The sequence below is a fragment of the Ascaphus truei genome, chromosome 5, assembly GCF_040206685.1.
Source record: "Ascaphus truei isolate aAscTru1 chromosome 5, aAscTru1.hap1, whole genome shotgun sequence".
Lineage (NCBI taxonomy): Eukaryota > Metazoa > Chordata > Amphibia > Anura > Ascaphidae > Ascaphus > Ascaphus truei.
Genome location: NC_134487.1, coordinates 110,059,397 through 110,075,657, shown reverse-complemented (window position 1 = coordinate 110,075,657; position 16,261 = coordinate 110,059,397). Strand labels below are relative to the sequence as shown.

The 16,261-nt window shown below is 42.6% G+C and overlaps 1 protein-coding gene across 1 annotated transcript in view; it reads right to left on the bottom strand.

Annotated features, from left to right (window-relative positions):
• KITLG (KIT ligand) overlaps positions 1 to 16,261 on the bottom strand; it is a 98,813-nt gene that overhangs the window by 68,375 nt on the left and 14,177 nt on the right. Inside the window, exon 2 of the mRNA XM_075600463.1 lies at positions 2,494 to 2,595. Coding sequence (XP_075456578.1) covers positions 2,494 to 2,595 — 102 coding nt within the window. The remainder of the gene's footprint in view (positions 1 to 2,493; positions 2,596 to 16,261) is intronic.

Sequence of the window (16,261 nt, the reverse complement as noted above, 5' to 3'; positions counted from 1 at the left end):
CCCGCTCGCCATCCTGACATCTCCCTGCACGCGCCAACTGTTCCCCCACTCTAATGGAGGTAAGCGGGGAACCAAGGGGAAGCCCAGAGGGAGACCTGGCCACACTTACAATAGTGTTCTACTTCAAAAGTACAGTATTCGACAATACACTTGAAGAAGAAACCTATAAGGTCTTGCAAGCTGTGCACACTATCATTTCTTCTGTGAAGAATCCTACATGCGGATCTCTTGAAAGATATCACAGCCTACAATGAATCTACATTTCTGCATGACCAATATGATTACTAGAAGTTTAAACTACAAAGGGCTAATGAGATTTAACAATAATTACCAGATAACACTAGAATTAAACAAACGAAAGTAAAAGAAACAGACTAATTTTCATACAATACAAAAAAGTGGAAATTGCTCTTAATAGGTGATTGAGTATTGTGGAGAAACCCAGTTACATGGATAAGCTGTTTAGAACATCCCTTTAGGACAATGCTGGCCGACACTTTGGTACACTTAATACTGATAAACTGATATCTCTTTGTACAAAACAATCTCTCAAGATTACTTACCTTAAGCAGTAAAAGGAATTAATTCGTATCAAGAGATAAAATCTGTAAATTACTAACAGTTGATAGCCAAGGAAGATATCCTATAGATTCAAATATGCATGCCTTTCCTTTCAGTGTAAAGATGCCATTCCTTGTCTGGGTGTTACTTCTTTGCACTATCACTTAAAATCTATCTCTACTATAATGTATATAATACTTGTTATGTGGGATTCTACTGATTTATTGAACAATGTTATTGAATGTGGTGGCAATCATTAGATGTATGTATATCTTTATTTATATAGCGCCACTAATGTACATAGCGCTTCACAGCATATACACGTGACAATCATATAAATAAATAAAACAAATAACAAATAATAGGAAGAATTGCTTCAGACATAAAAGTGAACTTAGGGAAAGGCGCCCCTGTCCCGAAGAGCTCACAATCTAATTTTTAAGTAGGAAGAACAAACAGAGGCAGTAGGAAGGTGTTCTGGCAGTCATGCAACAGAGGAACTGGTGTTTCTTTGTAATATTGCAGAGGAAAAAACGGCACGTTTCTGCTACCTTTTGAATGTGACGGAAGAATGTGAGAGAGGAGTTGAGTGTGACCTCTAGGTAGCGTGCTTGTGCTACTGGGGTATGATAGTGCTTCCAACAGTAATGTAGAAGGAGGTTTGGGAAGAAATATGAGGAGCTCTGTTTTTGCCATGCTAAGTTTAAGTCAGCAAAGGGCCATCAAGGATGATATATCAGAGACATTCGTAGAGACATTCAGAAACTTTGGTCTGTACAGCAGGTATAAGGTCAGGTGTTGAAAAATAAATTTGTGTATCATCAGCATAGAGGTGATATTTGAACCCAAGTGATGTGATTAGGTCACCTAGAGCGAGTGTGTAAAGAATAAAAAGAGTTGAATTCCTAGGACAGAGCCCTGGGTATGCCTAGAGAGAGATCGATAGAGGAGGAGCTGTTAGCAAAAGAGACACTAAAAGTATGATGAGAGAGAGGTAACAGGAAATCCAGGATAGAGCTTTGTTACGGATACCAAGAGTATGGAGAATGTGAAAGAGAAGAGGGTGGTCCACAGTATCAAATGCTGCAGAGAGGTCGAGTAATATGAGCAGAGTGTATTGACCTTTGTCTTTGGCAGCATGTAGGTCATTCTTATTTTAGTGAGGACTGTTTCAGTGGAGTGAGCAGTGAAGATCAGTTACGATACATCCTCTGTGACAGTGGAAAAGAGTCAAGGAAGAAAGAAAGGAGAGTTAGGAAGAGGTGTATAATGGGAGGAGGATGCAGAGGGGATGTCCTGACGTATGGATTCCACCGTTTCCTTGAAATAGTCAGCAAAGTCCTGAGGCTAGATGGAGGAAGAAAAACAGGCAGCAGAGCCCACACCCACCCAGTCACTCACTCACCCATCTAGTCATTCACTCACCCACCCACCCAGTCACTCACTCACCCACCCAGTCACTCACTCATCCACCCACCCAGTCAATCACTCACCCACCAAGTCACTCACCCACCTAGGCAGGCAGTTACCTGTCTTTTGTTGAAAATATAAAAATAAACAGGTTGCATTGTAATGTTTTTTTCTGTATCACAATAAGAAACTTGAATATGTCATGTATTTTAAATGCATTTTGAGCTGGTTAGTTGGCCATCTATTTGCATTTCTTTTGATGTGCTTGTTTGCTCCGAGCAGTTTAAGTTGGGGTGTTTGAAAAAGTGACAATTATCTGCTGTGGATTTTGATACTCATTCTTAAATGGAAGTTTTTTCTCTGAAATAGCTGTTAGTATAGGAGGAAATATGCCGTCTCCTCCCTTGAGAGATTGAAGTGATGGTAAAAAAGGAGAAACATGTTTTTGTTTAACAAATAACCATATATAGTAACATTGCTTTACCACAGTACGCATATGTTTTGATGAAAAATGATTCTTACCAGTTTATCAATATCATTCACAGCATCAGTGACTGGATTTCCACACGGACTCCCAAAACAAATGAAAAGAAGTTGAAGATAAATACATGTGATAATCCAAGTCTGTGGGGAAAACACATAAAATAAACTGCATTTGTAGAAATGATTGGGGGAAAATACATACAATAAAATGGGTCTGTAGATATGATTGTAATGAGTCATCTTTATCTCTCCCAACAGGAACCCATACAAGACAAAATGTCAGACACTTTTCTATTAAAAAAAAAATTGCATAATTTATTTGACTCTATTAGCTTCTAAAGTGAGCTTCTCGCCCTAAAATTTCAACATATCCATATCTCGGATATGTTTTTATAAGACATTCTATAATCATACGTCTACCCAGTAATGCTCAATATCTCATCACACCTTACGTTCTCCTAGTACAGTCTCCATGACATTACCTTGTCTTCACACACTCGCCTAGAGATCATCATATTACTACACAACACCTTCAATCCATCTGCTAAAGTTACTTTGTTTTGTTGTTATCTGCTAAATATGTAAAAATATATATATATAAATATATATATATATATATATCATACTAATATAGAATCCTCTTAAACTTCAATGATCTAGGAATGAAGTGCTCTTTCAAAGCTTTCCATATCAAATTACAAAGATAAAAGGAAAGCCTTTATCTTCAAAATGAATGCTGTACTGCTGTTGAATACAGCTTGCAGCATTGTAGGGGGATGGAGCTAGTTTACCTGGAGACAACATTTCGTCTTGTAAGGAAATAGCATACATAGTTGTGTCCTCAACTGCGGACGTGTGCTCCAACATCACCCGCTGAGCAAGCAGAATAGTTACATACTGTAGTAAATGAGGTTGACAAAAGACAGAGAATGTCATCAAGTTCAACCTATGCTAAATGTAGACGTCAGATACTTTTCCTATATTTATATTTACAGTATGTTGATCCAGAGGAAGGCAAACAAAAAAAAACATTTATGATTTCACTGATCATTACAATCCATTTTAATATGAGATAATCCAGTTTAATGTATTACATATTACTCAGTATCAGGATGAAAGTGGGCACCAAGAATTTCAGCACAAAACTAATATGTACTTTTTATATATTACACCTCAAATGCATTCTTGGGATAAGAAGATAAATAATTAGAAAAAAAACAAAAAACAAACAAATGGTCAATGAAGCCGACGTGTTAATCCCTTCACTACCTCTGGCCATTAGTGTTTTGTAGTCCCTTCTGACATATGAAATTTAACTATCTTTTGAGCCTGAAATTATTGACTGTTTACAACCATAGATCTGCAGCGATGGATGTTTTTGTATCACTAAATCGTTATTACATAATTTTTAGGGGACGAATAAAAATGGCTGTGCAGTAAAAAGAAACCATTGATTAATTGTAATAGTGATTTGGGGACTGGTGATTTTTTCTATTCCTTTTTTTTCCCCAAAATATTTTGTGGGAGCAATTACACCTCTAATTTACTGACATATTGGAGAAGATTATTTTTGTACTTCCAAAGTCATTGGATGGAGTATTTTTGGGATACCTGTAAATGGTTTTGTTATGTTAGTAAACTGTTTTATAAACATGATGCTACTATTTGCACACTAACCACATCTTGAGGGTCCTTTGAGCATGCCCCCCAACAGGCGCAGACTGTGGCTGGCCCATAGAGGGCTGTCTCTTTGTTCGTGCCGTGCATGTCATTTTGATCACTGGGAACGATGCCTTAGGCCTGGTCCCCGCTGGCTACTGCAGCGCCCACTGTGGCGGACGCTGCCTGGACGAGAGCCCTCCCCTCAATGGCGCCGGGCCCCCTGCGAGGGGGGGGCCGCAGCGCTGTGGCGAGAGTTGCTCCGGCTCTCAATAGAATTGAGAGCAGGACTCGCGACGGAGCGCTAAGCCACGCCCCCCGGCTGTTCAGCCAATGAAGGCGAACCTGCCGGGTGACGTCATGGCCGCGCCCCGTCACTCCCCCGCCACGCCCCCTCCCCCCCGGTCTCTCTTCCTGGAGACCGGGGAATCGGCTGCACGCGCCGCCTGTCTCACGGGCGCGCGTGCAGCGGAGGTACTGGGGCCTCAGCCTAAGTCTGCTGGTCAGAAAGCGCATCGCACAGCAGATGCTCATACCAATTATAGACTATGGGGATTGTAACAGGGGAGTAATCCCTGTTCAAGTAATGTGCCTTTAATCTAGCAGTGTGGTGGTTAACTGCTGGTAGTCAATTAATAAACACCACCTGCCTGAACTAGTTTGCTTACAAATGCCTGTCTGTTGAGACAGGAAGTGACTCCTTAGCTCTGAATGAGAGCTGACCTTTGGAGACAGAGGAGTGTTCTTGAGTCTCCCAGGAGAGACTAACCAAGAGAACACACATCTCTGGAGCTGACCAGTTTTGAGCTCTGCCCAGCATAGCTTATTGCAAGACATCAAATAAGACTTCTAAACCTGGATGCTGATATTTTCTGTGCATGCACGGGTGCGGTTCCAGGAGAGCAGAGAAGCTTACTCTACAGCAAGAAACAGATAAGACTTTCACTATTAAGAGACTGCTTATATCTGCTTATTTTATGATATATGTTTGGGGCTGCGAGACATGCTTGACTTAGGGAGTTGTGAATTAATTGCATGGTATTTTCACTAGAGATACTCCCAAGTGAATAGAAGCTTTGTTCCCCCCCCCTGTGTTTGGATGATTTCCTGATGAAAAGGAAAAGGCACAATAAAGCCTATTATAATTTCACCTTATAAAAGCCTCCAATTGTGTACCTCTGTGAACGTCCGTCTACATATGGTGTCCGAGGTGGGACAAGAGGTGTCTTTGTAGTTAAAAAGGACCGGAGATTTTTATGTGAATTTTTTTTAATGCTTTTTGCCTACAAACAATCTGAGAAACTTAGAGAAAAACAAAAAAAAAACAGAGATCGGAATTAAAGAGATACACACCACTGAAACCTTAATTTGCCTATCACAAAGTGTAATATGGTCATTGAAATAGGGGTTTTGCCTTTCAGCCATAGTCAGGGTTCAAGAAGTGAGTCAGCCCTTAAAAAGGGATAGGTGTTTGTTGTTTTCAAAAGTTTCGCTGAAGCAGTGAATACAGATGGTGACCCACGAGTGGTATTGATTTTGCAAATAAAGGTTGCCACACCGCATAGGGCTACCAGCTGTGAATGGAGTATATGCAGAAAAGTGTGAAAATTGATACAAGACTGTGCTGAAGCAGGGAAATTTTTAGCAAACAAATGCTGAGTGTAAAATTGCCCTATAAGGGAAAAAGTGATTTCTGAACTGTGTAAAAGATTTTTCAAAACCAATTGCTGAATGTTGAGTCACCATGCCGGGAATGAAAGACATAGTCCACTGCAAAGAATGTTTTTTTTTCTGCAAGTAAAAAAAGTCTGCCTATATATATCTTGGGAGCAAAAACAGACATCCAAAGTGTGAAGCGTGAATGCCATAATACCCAAAGATGAGACTGAAAATTACTGAACTCAGGCAGAAAACCAAATTCTGTTGCTAAAGCGGAGAGATTGCACCTAGCAAATAAATGGTGTAAAGCAAACAGAAGTTTTTTCCTAGCAACTACACATTCAGCATACCTAATGAGAGTTTTACCTAGCATCTGCACATCTTGTATACCTGATGAGAGAAAATGCATGCACAGCACTGCTGATATTGTAAAACTTATCCAAGAAAGAAAATTCTACAGAGATGCCTGTGAGAGCTACGACCTCTACAAGCAAAATATGCCCACCTGTAGGACTACCACAATTGGGGGTTCTAGCAAATACAGTGGCAACGGCTGCAATAGTGCCTCCTGAGGTCAGGAAGAAAATTACACCTGATAGCCTAAAAATGGAGGACAAGATGCAGCGTTCCTGTAATGAACCCTACCCCACAGAAGAGTGGCACTTCCAGTCCAATAAAGAGGAAGACATCTCTTATGGGGAACACGAACCGAGTCACACTCACAAAACACCCCAAGAATGGTGTGGGTGCCTGAACTCGGCAAGAACAGAAAAGACCGCTCCCTTTGATGACGAATATGATCAACAGGAGACAGAGCGGGAGCAGCAGATCACCCAATATTTCTGTCAGCTAAAGCAACTGCAAGAAAAGCCTGGCGTATATAATGAAGCTGCTAAAATTTCAAATGAAGTTGGAGACCCCAATATCCCTGAAGGGACGGTGTCATCCAAATCAAAAAGGCGGAAAAAGAAAAGCAGTTCTTCACTTACCGTGGAAGGAACAGACACGTCCGCAGATCCTGTGGAGGAAAAGTGGTACCGAGTTGCCCTGCAGCCTAGAGAAAATGGAGAATTCGTCCCACGGTTAACCGAATATCCAGAGGGCCCAAGGCAGGAGTCGTGTACCCCAAAGAAGTGTCTGTCCGGTGCCAACAGTGAGGAACCCTCAACCAGTCATCCCAGGGAAGCGGAGCTGGAACCAGTGAGTGACGATCCTTTGACCAGCCCTGAAGACGCCCTGAAAATTGCCAGGCGTGACTGTGATCTACTTCGAGAACAATTGAAATTTGAGAGAGCAGATAACACAGAGCTACAGAAAAATAACGTGAGGCTACAAAAAAATGTGCTCACAATTTACTCTTTAGCCAGGACAGAATTGGACGATCTCAAGACTGAGCTAGATACTGCAAAGGCTACTATTTCTGCCATAAATGAAAAGCAGAGCCAATCTGATAAAATGGTGGCTACGCTAAAGCGAAGTATGAGGAGGCACTGAAGCAGATGACATTCTTCCAGCAAGAGGTTCACACTCTTCGTATAGAGCTGAATGCCTCACAACAGGAGGTCAACAGTGTCCGAATAGAAGTGGACGTATCTCAGAAAGAGGTTCAGACACTCCGCAGAGCACTTGATGCCTCACATCATGAGACCAACAGCTGCCGCACAGACCTGGAAGTTTCCAGAAAGGAACTACACAGTCTCACTGAGGAAATGGACATTGCTAAAGAAATTATTGGTAATCTTGGTACAGATCTCAAAGTCTCTCAGAAGGAGCTTCAGACCCTCAAACTAGAGAAGGAAGTCTCACGCCAGGAGATTGTCATTCTCAAAGCAGATGTGCGTAAATGGAAGGAGGACTGCAAGGAAGCCCTGAAGAATACAGAGACTGAAAAAAGAGAAAATTCAAGATTAAAAACAGAAAACTTAAAACTGAAAGAAGAAAATTTTCAGTTGACAGAAGAAGTCAAGGAAAAGTTTGAAGCAGAGCACCGACTGCAGAACCAACTGCAAGGTCTGCGTACACACCTCCAGCATTCTGAGGAGAAGCAGCAAACGCTGCAGGAAGAAAAGCTGCAGGCTGCTAAAGAAATTCAAGTGCTGCAGGAACGTCTGATGACCCAGTATGTCCCCGCAAAGCAGCATGAGAAACTGAAGGCTACCCTGAGCATCACCAAAGCAACGCTAAAAGCCAAGCTTAGAACCCAGGTGACGCGACACAAAAGGGAGCACAAGAAGGTCCAGAAACTGAAACAAGTAACTGTGGCCCAAGCAAAGAAGTTCATAGTGCTTCACAATGCAATAAAAATGTGGAGGCAAGCTCAGAGAAAGCAAAGCATGCAGATAAATTCCCTGAGAAGAGACTTGCAAGACGCACTCAAAAAACAGGGATCTCTCGCGGATGAGATTACAGTCCTACAAGGACAAGTATTGACCCTGACTAAGCGGCAGTATCCCACAGCCTCAAAAACCCATGAAGACAAGGGTACAGTGAGAGCTGGGAATATCGCTCATCTGAAAGACAAGGTTGCAAAATTTGAACCACCTAAACAAGCACTAGCAAAACCTTCAGCCACCCAGCAGGCAACAAAATAAGGTATACGTGCTGAATTAAAACCAGAAGAATCCATAGCTGATGAAGCTGAAAAGATGGGACATTCTCTGGAAGTGGGTGTGGAATTGCAACTTAATCTAAAAGGGGCTGTTTTTAAACGCTCTGCAACTGCTGCCATACAGTATGCCTACAATAAGACGAGCACCCGATGCGAGGGAAATCTCATGACCGCGCACGTAGAAAAAAGACTATACTTGGAGAAAGTCCTCCTCGAGCGACTGAGGGGTGCTGATCTCAAACACCTTCAGGAGGAGACACAAATAAACTGGAGAAAGGGCTCCAATCCCAACAGGACTGAGGGTTCTCTTCCTCCATCCACTCTCATTCAAGTCACTGAGATATCTAGAATGAGAGTGGAAGGATGGGCTTTGGCCGTGGCAAGCCCGAGCTTCCCACAAAAAGGGGAGGTATGTAACAGGGGTGTAATCCCTGTTCAAGTAATGTGCCTTTATTCTAGCAGTGTGGTGGTTAACTGCTGGTAGTCAATTAATAAACACCACCTGCCTGATCTAGTTTGATTACAAAAGCCTGTCTGTTGAGACAGGAAGTGACTCCTTAGCTCTGAATGAGAGCTGACCTTTGGAGACAGAGGAGTGTTCTCGAGTCTCCCAGGAGAGACTGACCAAGAGAACACACATCTGTGGAGCTGACCAGTCTTGAGCTCTGCCCAGCATAGCTGATTGCAAGACACCAAATAAGACTTCTAATGGATGCTGATATTTTCTGTGCATGCACGGGTGTGGTTCCAGGAGAGCAGAGAATCTTACTCTACAGCAAGAAACAGATAAGACTTTCACTATTAAGAGACTGCTTATATCAGCTTATTTTATGATATATGTTTGGGGCTGCGAGACATGCTTGACTTAGGGAGTTGTGAATTAATTGCATGGTATTTTCACTAGAGATACTCCCAAGTGAATAGAAGCTTTGTCCCCCCCCCCTGTGTTTGGATGATTTCCTGATGAAAAGGAAAAGGCACAATAAAGCCTATTATAATTTCACCTTATAAAAGCCTATAAATTGTGTACTTCTGTGAACGTCCGTCTACAGGGACATAGTACATGGCACAACACCCCTAACTCACCTTAGCAAACTTGATACCCTCTAAAATTCAATATGCCTCTTTTGTCCGCCAATGCAACTACAACACACATCACTGCAAAATGCTCAAATAAGTAGATTGGTCATCATTTGAGCCTAGGCACAATTTTCATCTTTCCTGTCTTGCCTTCAAATACTTTCTGGGTAAGCTACCCATCTATCTGAACAAGCTCCTCACCCCTTCACTGGCCAGGGATCACAGGACACTGCAGGTTCAATCAGTGAATTTATGCAAGGGAAAATCTGGGCAAAAACCATCACACATGAGAAAGAGAACCCATTTGGCCGCATCCATGAAAATAGAGGCAAGGGATGGTATTATTGATCACATTGGTCCCATACGGACCGGTGTAAGCATATAGAGCTTAATGCCACAGCTTGACAGATATTGAACCAGTCCTACATTTCAAGAATGTCACTTAACTTGGCCTTTCACTTCAATATATATAGGTCCATTTGCTGCTAAAAATCAACATTGAGAAGCAATTGCTAAATTGGGAAGTTGAGCCCCTTATCTAGACAAATATAATTTAAGAAATCCTCAAACTATTTCATAACTGAGGGGGAGGAGGCAAAATGAATTGACATAATAAAATATTTAAACTGCAGATACCAAAAGAGCTACATTGCAGGCACAACCTTTTTACTCCTGCAAAAAAAAAAAAAAAAGACGACAAGATTTTTAACGTGCTCTCCCGATATCAGGTCTTTGACTTTGACTAATACCTGGCTTTTTTTCAGGCTACAAAACCCAGAGACCTCTAATCCTGTGGTAAATTTGGGATTCTGAAAGAGCAAGATCATGCCAGTAAGTAAAGAAACAGGTTGCCATTAAATCTTAATAGATCCCCCAGTGAGTGGAAATGTCAAATTGTTGGGTAGGAGAGTGCACCTGGAGGCCTGTCTTGTTTAGTAAGCCAAAGGAGTGAGTCAATTTTAGCTGGGGAAATTATATGGTCTTCGATCTCTATGCTCCAGTGTTACACAGGAGTATTTGACTGCGCTGGGATGACTGTGATATCGCTGCTTGTCAGGTGAAATATAAATGAATGCTAAGGAGTTTGACTAGAGGCTGAGTTAGATTTATATTCAAGGCCAGAGACTTTAAACTTGTTTATCTTGAAACCACAAACGCCCACAAAGTGGCCAAGTGCTTGAAATAGATTGGAGAGGATCATAAGTGGCTTAGCCATTGTCATTAATATATCGTCAGCAAACAGCGACAATTTTATCTGCTTTTCTTTAATTGCCGCTTTGTATTTTTTTGTTGGAAAGAAATAAGGAAGCAATGCTGACTGGATAAATATGATTTGCCAAAACCCCCCAAAATAAAAAAAAAGTGCAATGTAACTTACATTGTACAACATATTGGATCATAATTAACTTATATGTTCATCGACACACTCTTCTAAACAACTTATCTAGCAAAACATTTCTATCATTGAATACAAGTCAAACACTAAACCTAAAAAAAAAATAAACAAGCGAGTAAAGCCAATGTATTTTTTAAATATCAGGTATTCATGTAAAAAGGACCCTTTTATAAAGGTACACATCTTTTTCGTAATGTCTGTAATCAAACACTAAGGATCAGGATATCAAATACACCACGTTATGTCACCGTTTTAAATCCAAGAAAGAAACCACATGCAAAGTTCAATACATGCTATAGCAAGAGTTATGTTCATGGAGGCTTAGAGGGGTAATTCAACAGTTAACTGAATAAAAAAGACGGGGAAAAAAATGAAAGAACATTGCATAAACAATGCAAGTGACTTATTTAAACACTTTTTGAATTATTAAAGTAAAAATAAATAAACCCTTGTTTTATTTGGAAATAAAGTATTTATTTTCTGAAAAAGCACAATAAAAGTTAATTAAGGCTTTCATCTATCATTAATCACCTCTTTAGGGCAGTACAAGAATATTTGGCACCCTAGGCGAACTTTCAGCTTGCTCCCCTCCCCCACTCCAAACACACAATTAACTTTCAGATTTTTTTTCTGACAAATTAAAATGTTATACCTAATAGATTTTTTGTAACATTCATATACACGCCCCTCCTTTCTCCGTCATTCTCTTTCCCCCCTCTTTCCCGGTCACTTTCCCCATTTTCTCTCCCTCCTCTGTCCCATTCTCTCAACTCCCCCCCCCTTCTCTCATTCTCCCCCCCCTTCTCTGTCATTCTCCCCCCGCTTTCTCTGTCATTGTCCGGGCTCCCCTTCTCTCTCATTCTCCCCCTGCTTTCTCTGTCATTCTCCCCCCTCTCTCTGTCATTGATATCCCACCCCCTGACGCAAACATACATACACACAGGACAGTGAAAGTCACAGAAAATACAGGCACACCAGGACACAGCAGAACACAGTGACACACACACACATCCCCTCCCCTCTCTGGTCCACTTTGTTTTCCTTCTCTGCCTGGTCCCGCGCCCAGGCTCCTTTACACCTCCTCATGATTGGCTGCTTTACCCAGCAGCAGCCAATCAGGATGGAGGAAACTTCCCAGCTCTCTCCCTGCTTAGGGAAATTCCCCTGCAGTGTTAAAAATCTGCCGCTCCCCAAATTCAGCTGTCCTAGGTGGCTGCCTGGCTGGTCTAATGGTTGAACCGGCCCAGCACCTCTTCAGTCAGAGGACAAAGCAAGAAAAGTTACATAGCTACATACAGATGTAGCCGCTCTTACTGTCCTTGGCCCTGTGACTGCTCCGATTGGAACCTGGAAGGATTAATGATGCACTGCGGGAGGTCCTATTGAAAGGAATGGGGAGCTAGCAGCACCTTCGCAGCAACCACCTCCCCAGGCCCGCATTTTTATTTGGATGGTTGGGGCGTTGAAAATACTAAGAGCGGCTATATCTGTAGTAGGAGGTGGTTGAAAAAAAACAAATGTCCATCAAGTTTAACCTATGTTGAATTTAGACGACAGATACTTATCCTATATTTGTATTTATAGTATTTTGGTCCAGAGAAAGGCAAACAAAAAACCCCAGTGAAACATTATCCAATTCTGTCTCATAAAGTTAGCGGTTAGCCACTAAGGTAATGAAGCTGCCTGTAAATGTATTTTTATTACGTAGTATGGCAGAAGGGGTTTCTGGAGCTGATATTAATGCGTGTCAGCTCCGGAGACTACCAGCTACAAACCGATCCAGTACAAATATATTTTTTCTTCTAGCGAATCCCATCTCGCCACCCTTGAGGTGGTGAGATGAGAACTGCGTGTTGTTTGCGAGTTGCAGCCGTGGTGTGATTATCAAAGCTACCTGAAAAGCTAGATTTCTGAAAAAATGCAAGTTTGAGCATTTTTTAATCTCCTGGACGGTTTGTCTGAGTAGGAGAGCCACCGATCGGGAAGAAGCACTTTTCAAGTGAGTTTGACATGCTATCAAAGCTTTCTGAATAGCTACCTATGCCACCTCGTTCGAAAAGTGATACAAATGTTCGATGAGTTAGTTATCGAACCTACTAGAATGAGCCCCTTAGTGTTATAAGTAAACACGGAGACTTTACTCTATATGCCAACCACAAGGTCATTAATAAACAAATTAAAGGGCAGGCATTCTATGTCTCAATAGACCAGTCTTCCACAGGTGCATGATAAAAAGCCTGCTACAGTTAGGCTCCCGGCTCTCCCAGCAGTTGCCTCCTCTTCCTACACCATCCTCTCTTCTGCCGGTGTGCGCCGGAACCTGGGCCTGACTTCCGGGTGCACCCAGCTTCCAGCGGTAGAGAGAGGCCCAGCATGGGAAGAGACAGACAACAGCTGAACAGAACAGGAGCCCCAGCTCTCCCCAGCTGCTGCCTGTCTCTTCCCATGCCAAGCCTCTCTCTCCTGTTGGTGCGCACCAGAAGCTGGTTGCACCCAGAAGTCAGGTCCAGCTTCCAGCACGCTGCGGTAGGAGTGCCAGGCCCAGCATGGAGTGCCGGCAGCAGCTGGAAAAAACAGGGCCAGGCGGCCGCAACCAGAGGTAAGTGGTAATTATATTTGTGGTGTGGGGTGGTAATTGTATTTGCGGTGGTGGTGGGGGGGGGGGGTAATTATCTGTTGTGTGGGTAGGAGGTTGGTAATTGTATTTGTGGTGTTGGGGAGGAGTGTGGTGATTGTATCTGTGGTATGGGGTGTAGTAATTGTATTTGTGGTGTAGGGGGTGGTGTTCGCATCTGGGGTGTGTGTAGTGGTGTTTATCTGGGGGGTATAGTGGTGTCTGTATCTGGGGGGCTAAAATGGTGTCTGTATTGAGGGGTATAGTGGTGTATGTTTTTTGGGGATAGTTATATCTGTATTTAGGGGGGTAGTTTTGGGAGGGGGTATTGTATGTGTATGGGGGTGGGCTGTGTGGGTGGGGGAATTATATTGTTATTGGGGGGGAATTGTGTGTGGGGCATGTGGAGGAGGGGGGAAATGAGTGAGGGGGGGATTGAGGGAGCAGGATTGAGTGAGAGGGGTAATAGAGTGATAGTGGGAGGGGGAGAGTGAGTGAGGAGGAAGAGAAGGGGGAAGAGTGAGAGACAGAGGGGAGAGAGACATACTGGTGTGAATGGGGAGGGCTCACAAGGACGCTGACATGAGTGGGAGGGGGGTGAGCGGGGAGTACGGTAAACGACATTGGGATTGAAGCTCTAGTTCTGGGCCATAGAAAATCTGTTTCGGACCTGTCTACACACAGTTGGGGCTGTGTATAAAAGGACGCAATTAGCCTATTTTCCTTCAAAATTACACCAATCAATGTTGTGCTATGTATGGAAAATGACATAATTTGCATCATATTTGTTTAATGTTTTCTTTTTATCGGTGTAGGGAAATGTGATGCAAAACTCAAAGTGACAGAATATTGTCACATTCATTAAATCAATGGAACTAGAATGCAAATCACTGTTTGCATTCGAGACTGTACATCTGCAGCACATATTCATACATACACTCTCATAAAAATGTCTATGTAACTTATGTATACATATTGCGAGGGAATTCAGTATTCAGGTGTAGACTTGGATGCTGTATTGTACTGGATGCTGTACATAGGCTTTTATGTTCTTTGCCAGTGTTTCCCCAAAACACTGAATATAATAGGCACAAACTGAGCCACCCAAAAAGAAAGAAAATGACATAACATGACATGCTTAGACCCAGGACCTGTCTGACCAGTGATTCCTGTGAGTAGCCTTTTATAGCTCCCTGAGTTCCCCATGCTCCAGGTCGTAGCTTAAAATACTCATACAATATAAATATTTTTATATCCCCACTTCAAATAAATATATTGGTGCAAATACAAATAAACAACGCAATTTAGTATAATAGAAAAAGGAAATAACTAACAAAAGCGAATAACAAACAACAAGACAAAAACAACTGGGTATACCTGTTAAACCCATATAAGCCCGTCCCTTCTCTTTTTAACTTTCTTCTAATAGTCTTGAACAGTGTTATTATTGTACTAAAATTAGGCAATAATTAGGTTAGCAAAAGACTAGGGGAGGCGAGCCGTATTAAATTTTTGTAAAGGTTTAGGTTTTGTTATTTGCTTAGTAGCTTGTAACCGTTTACTGAATGCCACGTGCGCCCAACAGTGCAGTTTCTACTCCCTTATTTCTGATGCTAGCCCAGGAAATGAAAACAGAAAAAAAGGACAGAATAGGCTCACCAGCGAGAAACACGTTAGAGGTTTCTCTTTTAACTAGGCATGATGCCTCAATAAATCTTTTTGTTATTTTTCTATTTTTGGCCTCCAGTCCTCTTTCTTTACCTAGCAGTGCTCCCTGTCTTTTCCCTTTTTTTATTTTATTTTTCAGAATAGGAGTTTGCTGGCTAGCAGATAGAAGAAAGCTCTCCTTAAAGATGCAGACATCAGAAACTTGACTGCAAATACAAACACCCACCAAAAAGTTCTACAAAAAGTGTCTTTCAATGACACAACATTTTGGCTAGCCGTTGCCAAGAGCTCCAGAGTGTAGCCAAAATGAGGCGTTAATAAAAAAGACACTTTTTTTGTGGAATTTTATGATGTGCCTATCTTTATCTTTTTATATACAATACTTGTGTGGTAATATGATAGCAGCCCCCATTCCAGCACTCTGATTTTACCTGATTGATGTGCGCCCCAAATCCCCTGACGTTTATTATATAGATGTAGCCGAGCCCCCTTACCTCCGTGGCGGATGCGGGAAGGGGGGGGGAGGCTGCAGAGGGGTCGGGTGCTGCCGGAGCTCTGTGGCGGACAGGCAATGCAGGGCGTCGCCATGTTAGGTCCTCTCACATGCGCATAGAGTGCCTAGCGCATGCGCAGTACAATGTTGTGGCGGCCATTTAGGAGACTGCTCCGCAAGGGACTACATGTCCCAGAATCCCCTAAGCAAGAGGGGAGACAGTGTCTTTTGCATGAAAGGACCGTGTGTGCCAGTCCGACCGAGGCAGCTGAGGGAGTAGGTAGTGTCCGGGTGCCAGTGGCTCCTGGAGTAGACCAGATCTCCCCCTCAGGTCCCAGCTAGGCTCCTGAGCCCTGTTAGATTGTGTGTGCTGTAGGGAAGTCCCTAGATAGAGATGCTTCCCTTAGTGCACAGCATTAGTAGTCCAGCGGTGACCGGACGGCCACGTGGGGATTTGCGGATTTGCGGATTTGCAGATGAGTGAAGAGCCATAGAGGGATAGATAGATAGAATGTTGCTGGTATAGTGCACTTACAAGGCTGGGAGATAGCGGGATACTTTAGGTGCAGATGCCTGGATACAGTATGTATCAAACATAACATAGAAGAGCAGGAACTCCATTCTTTTCAA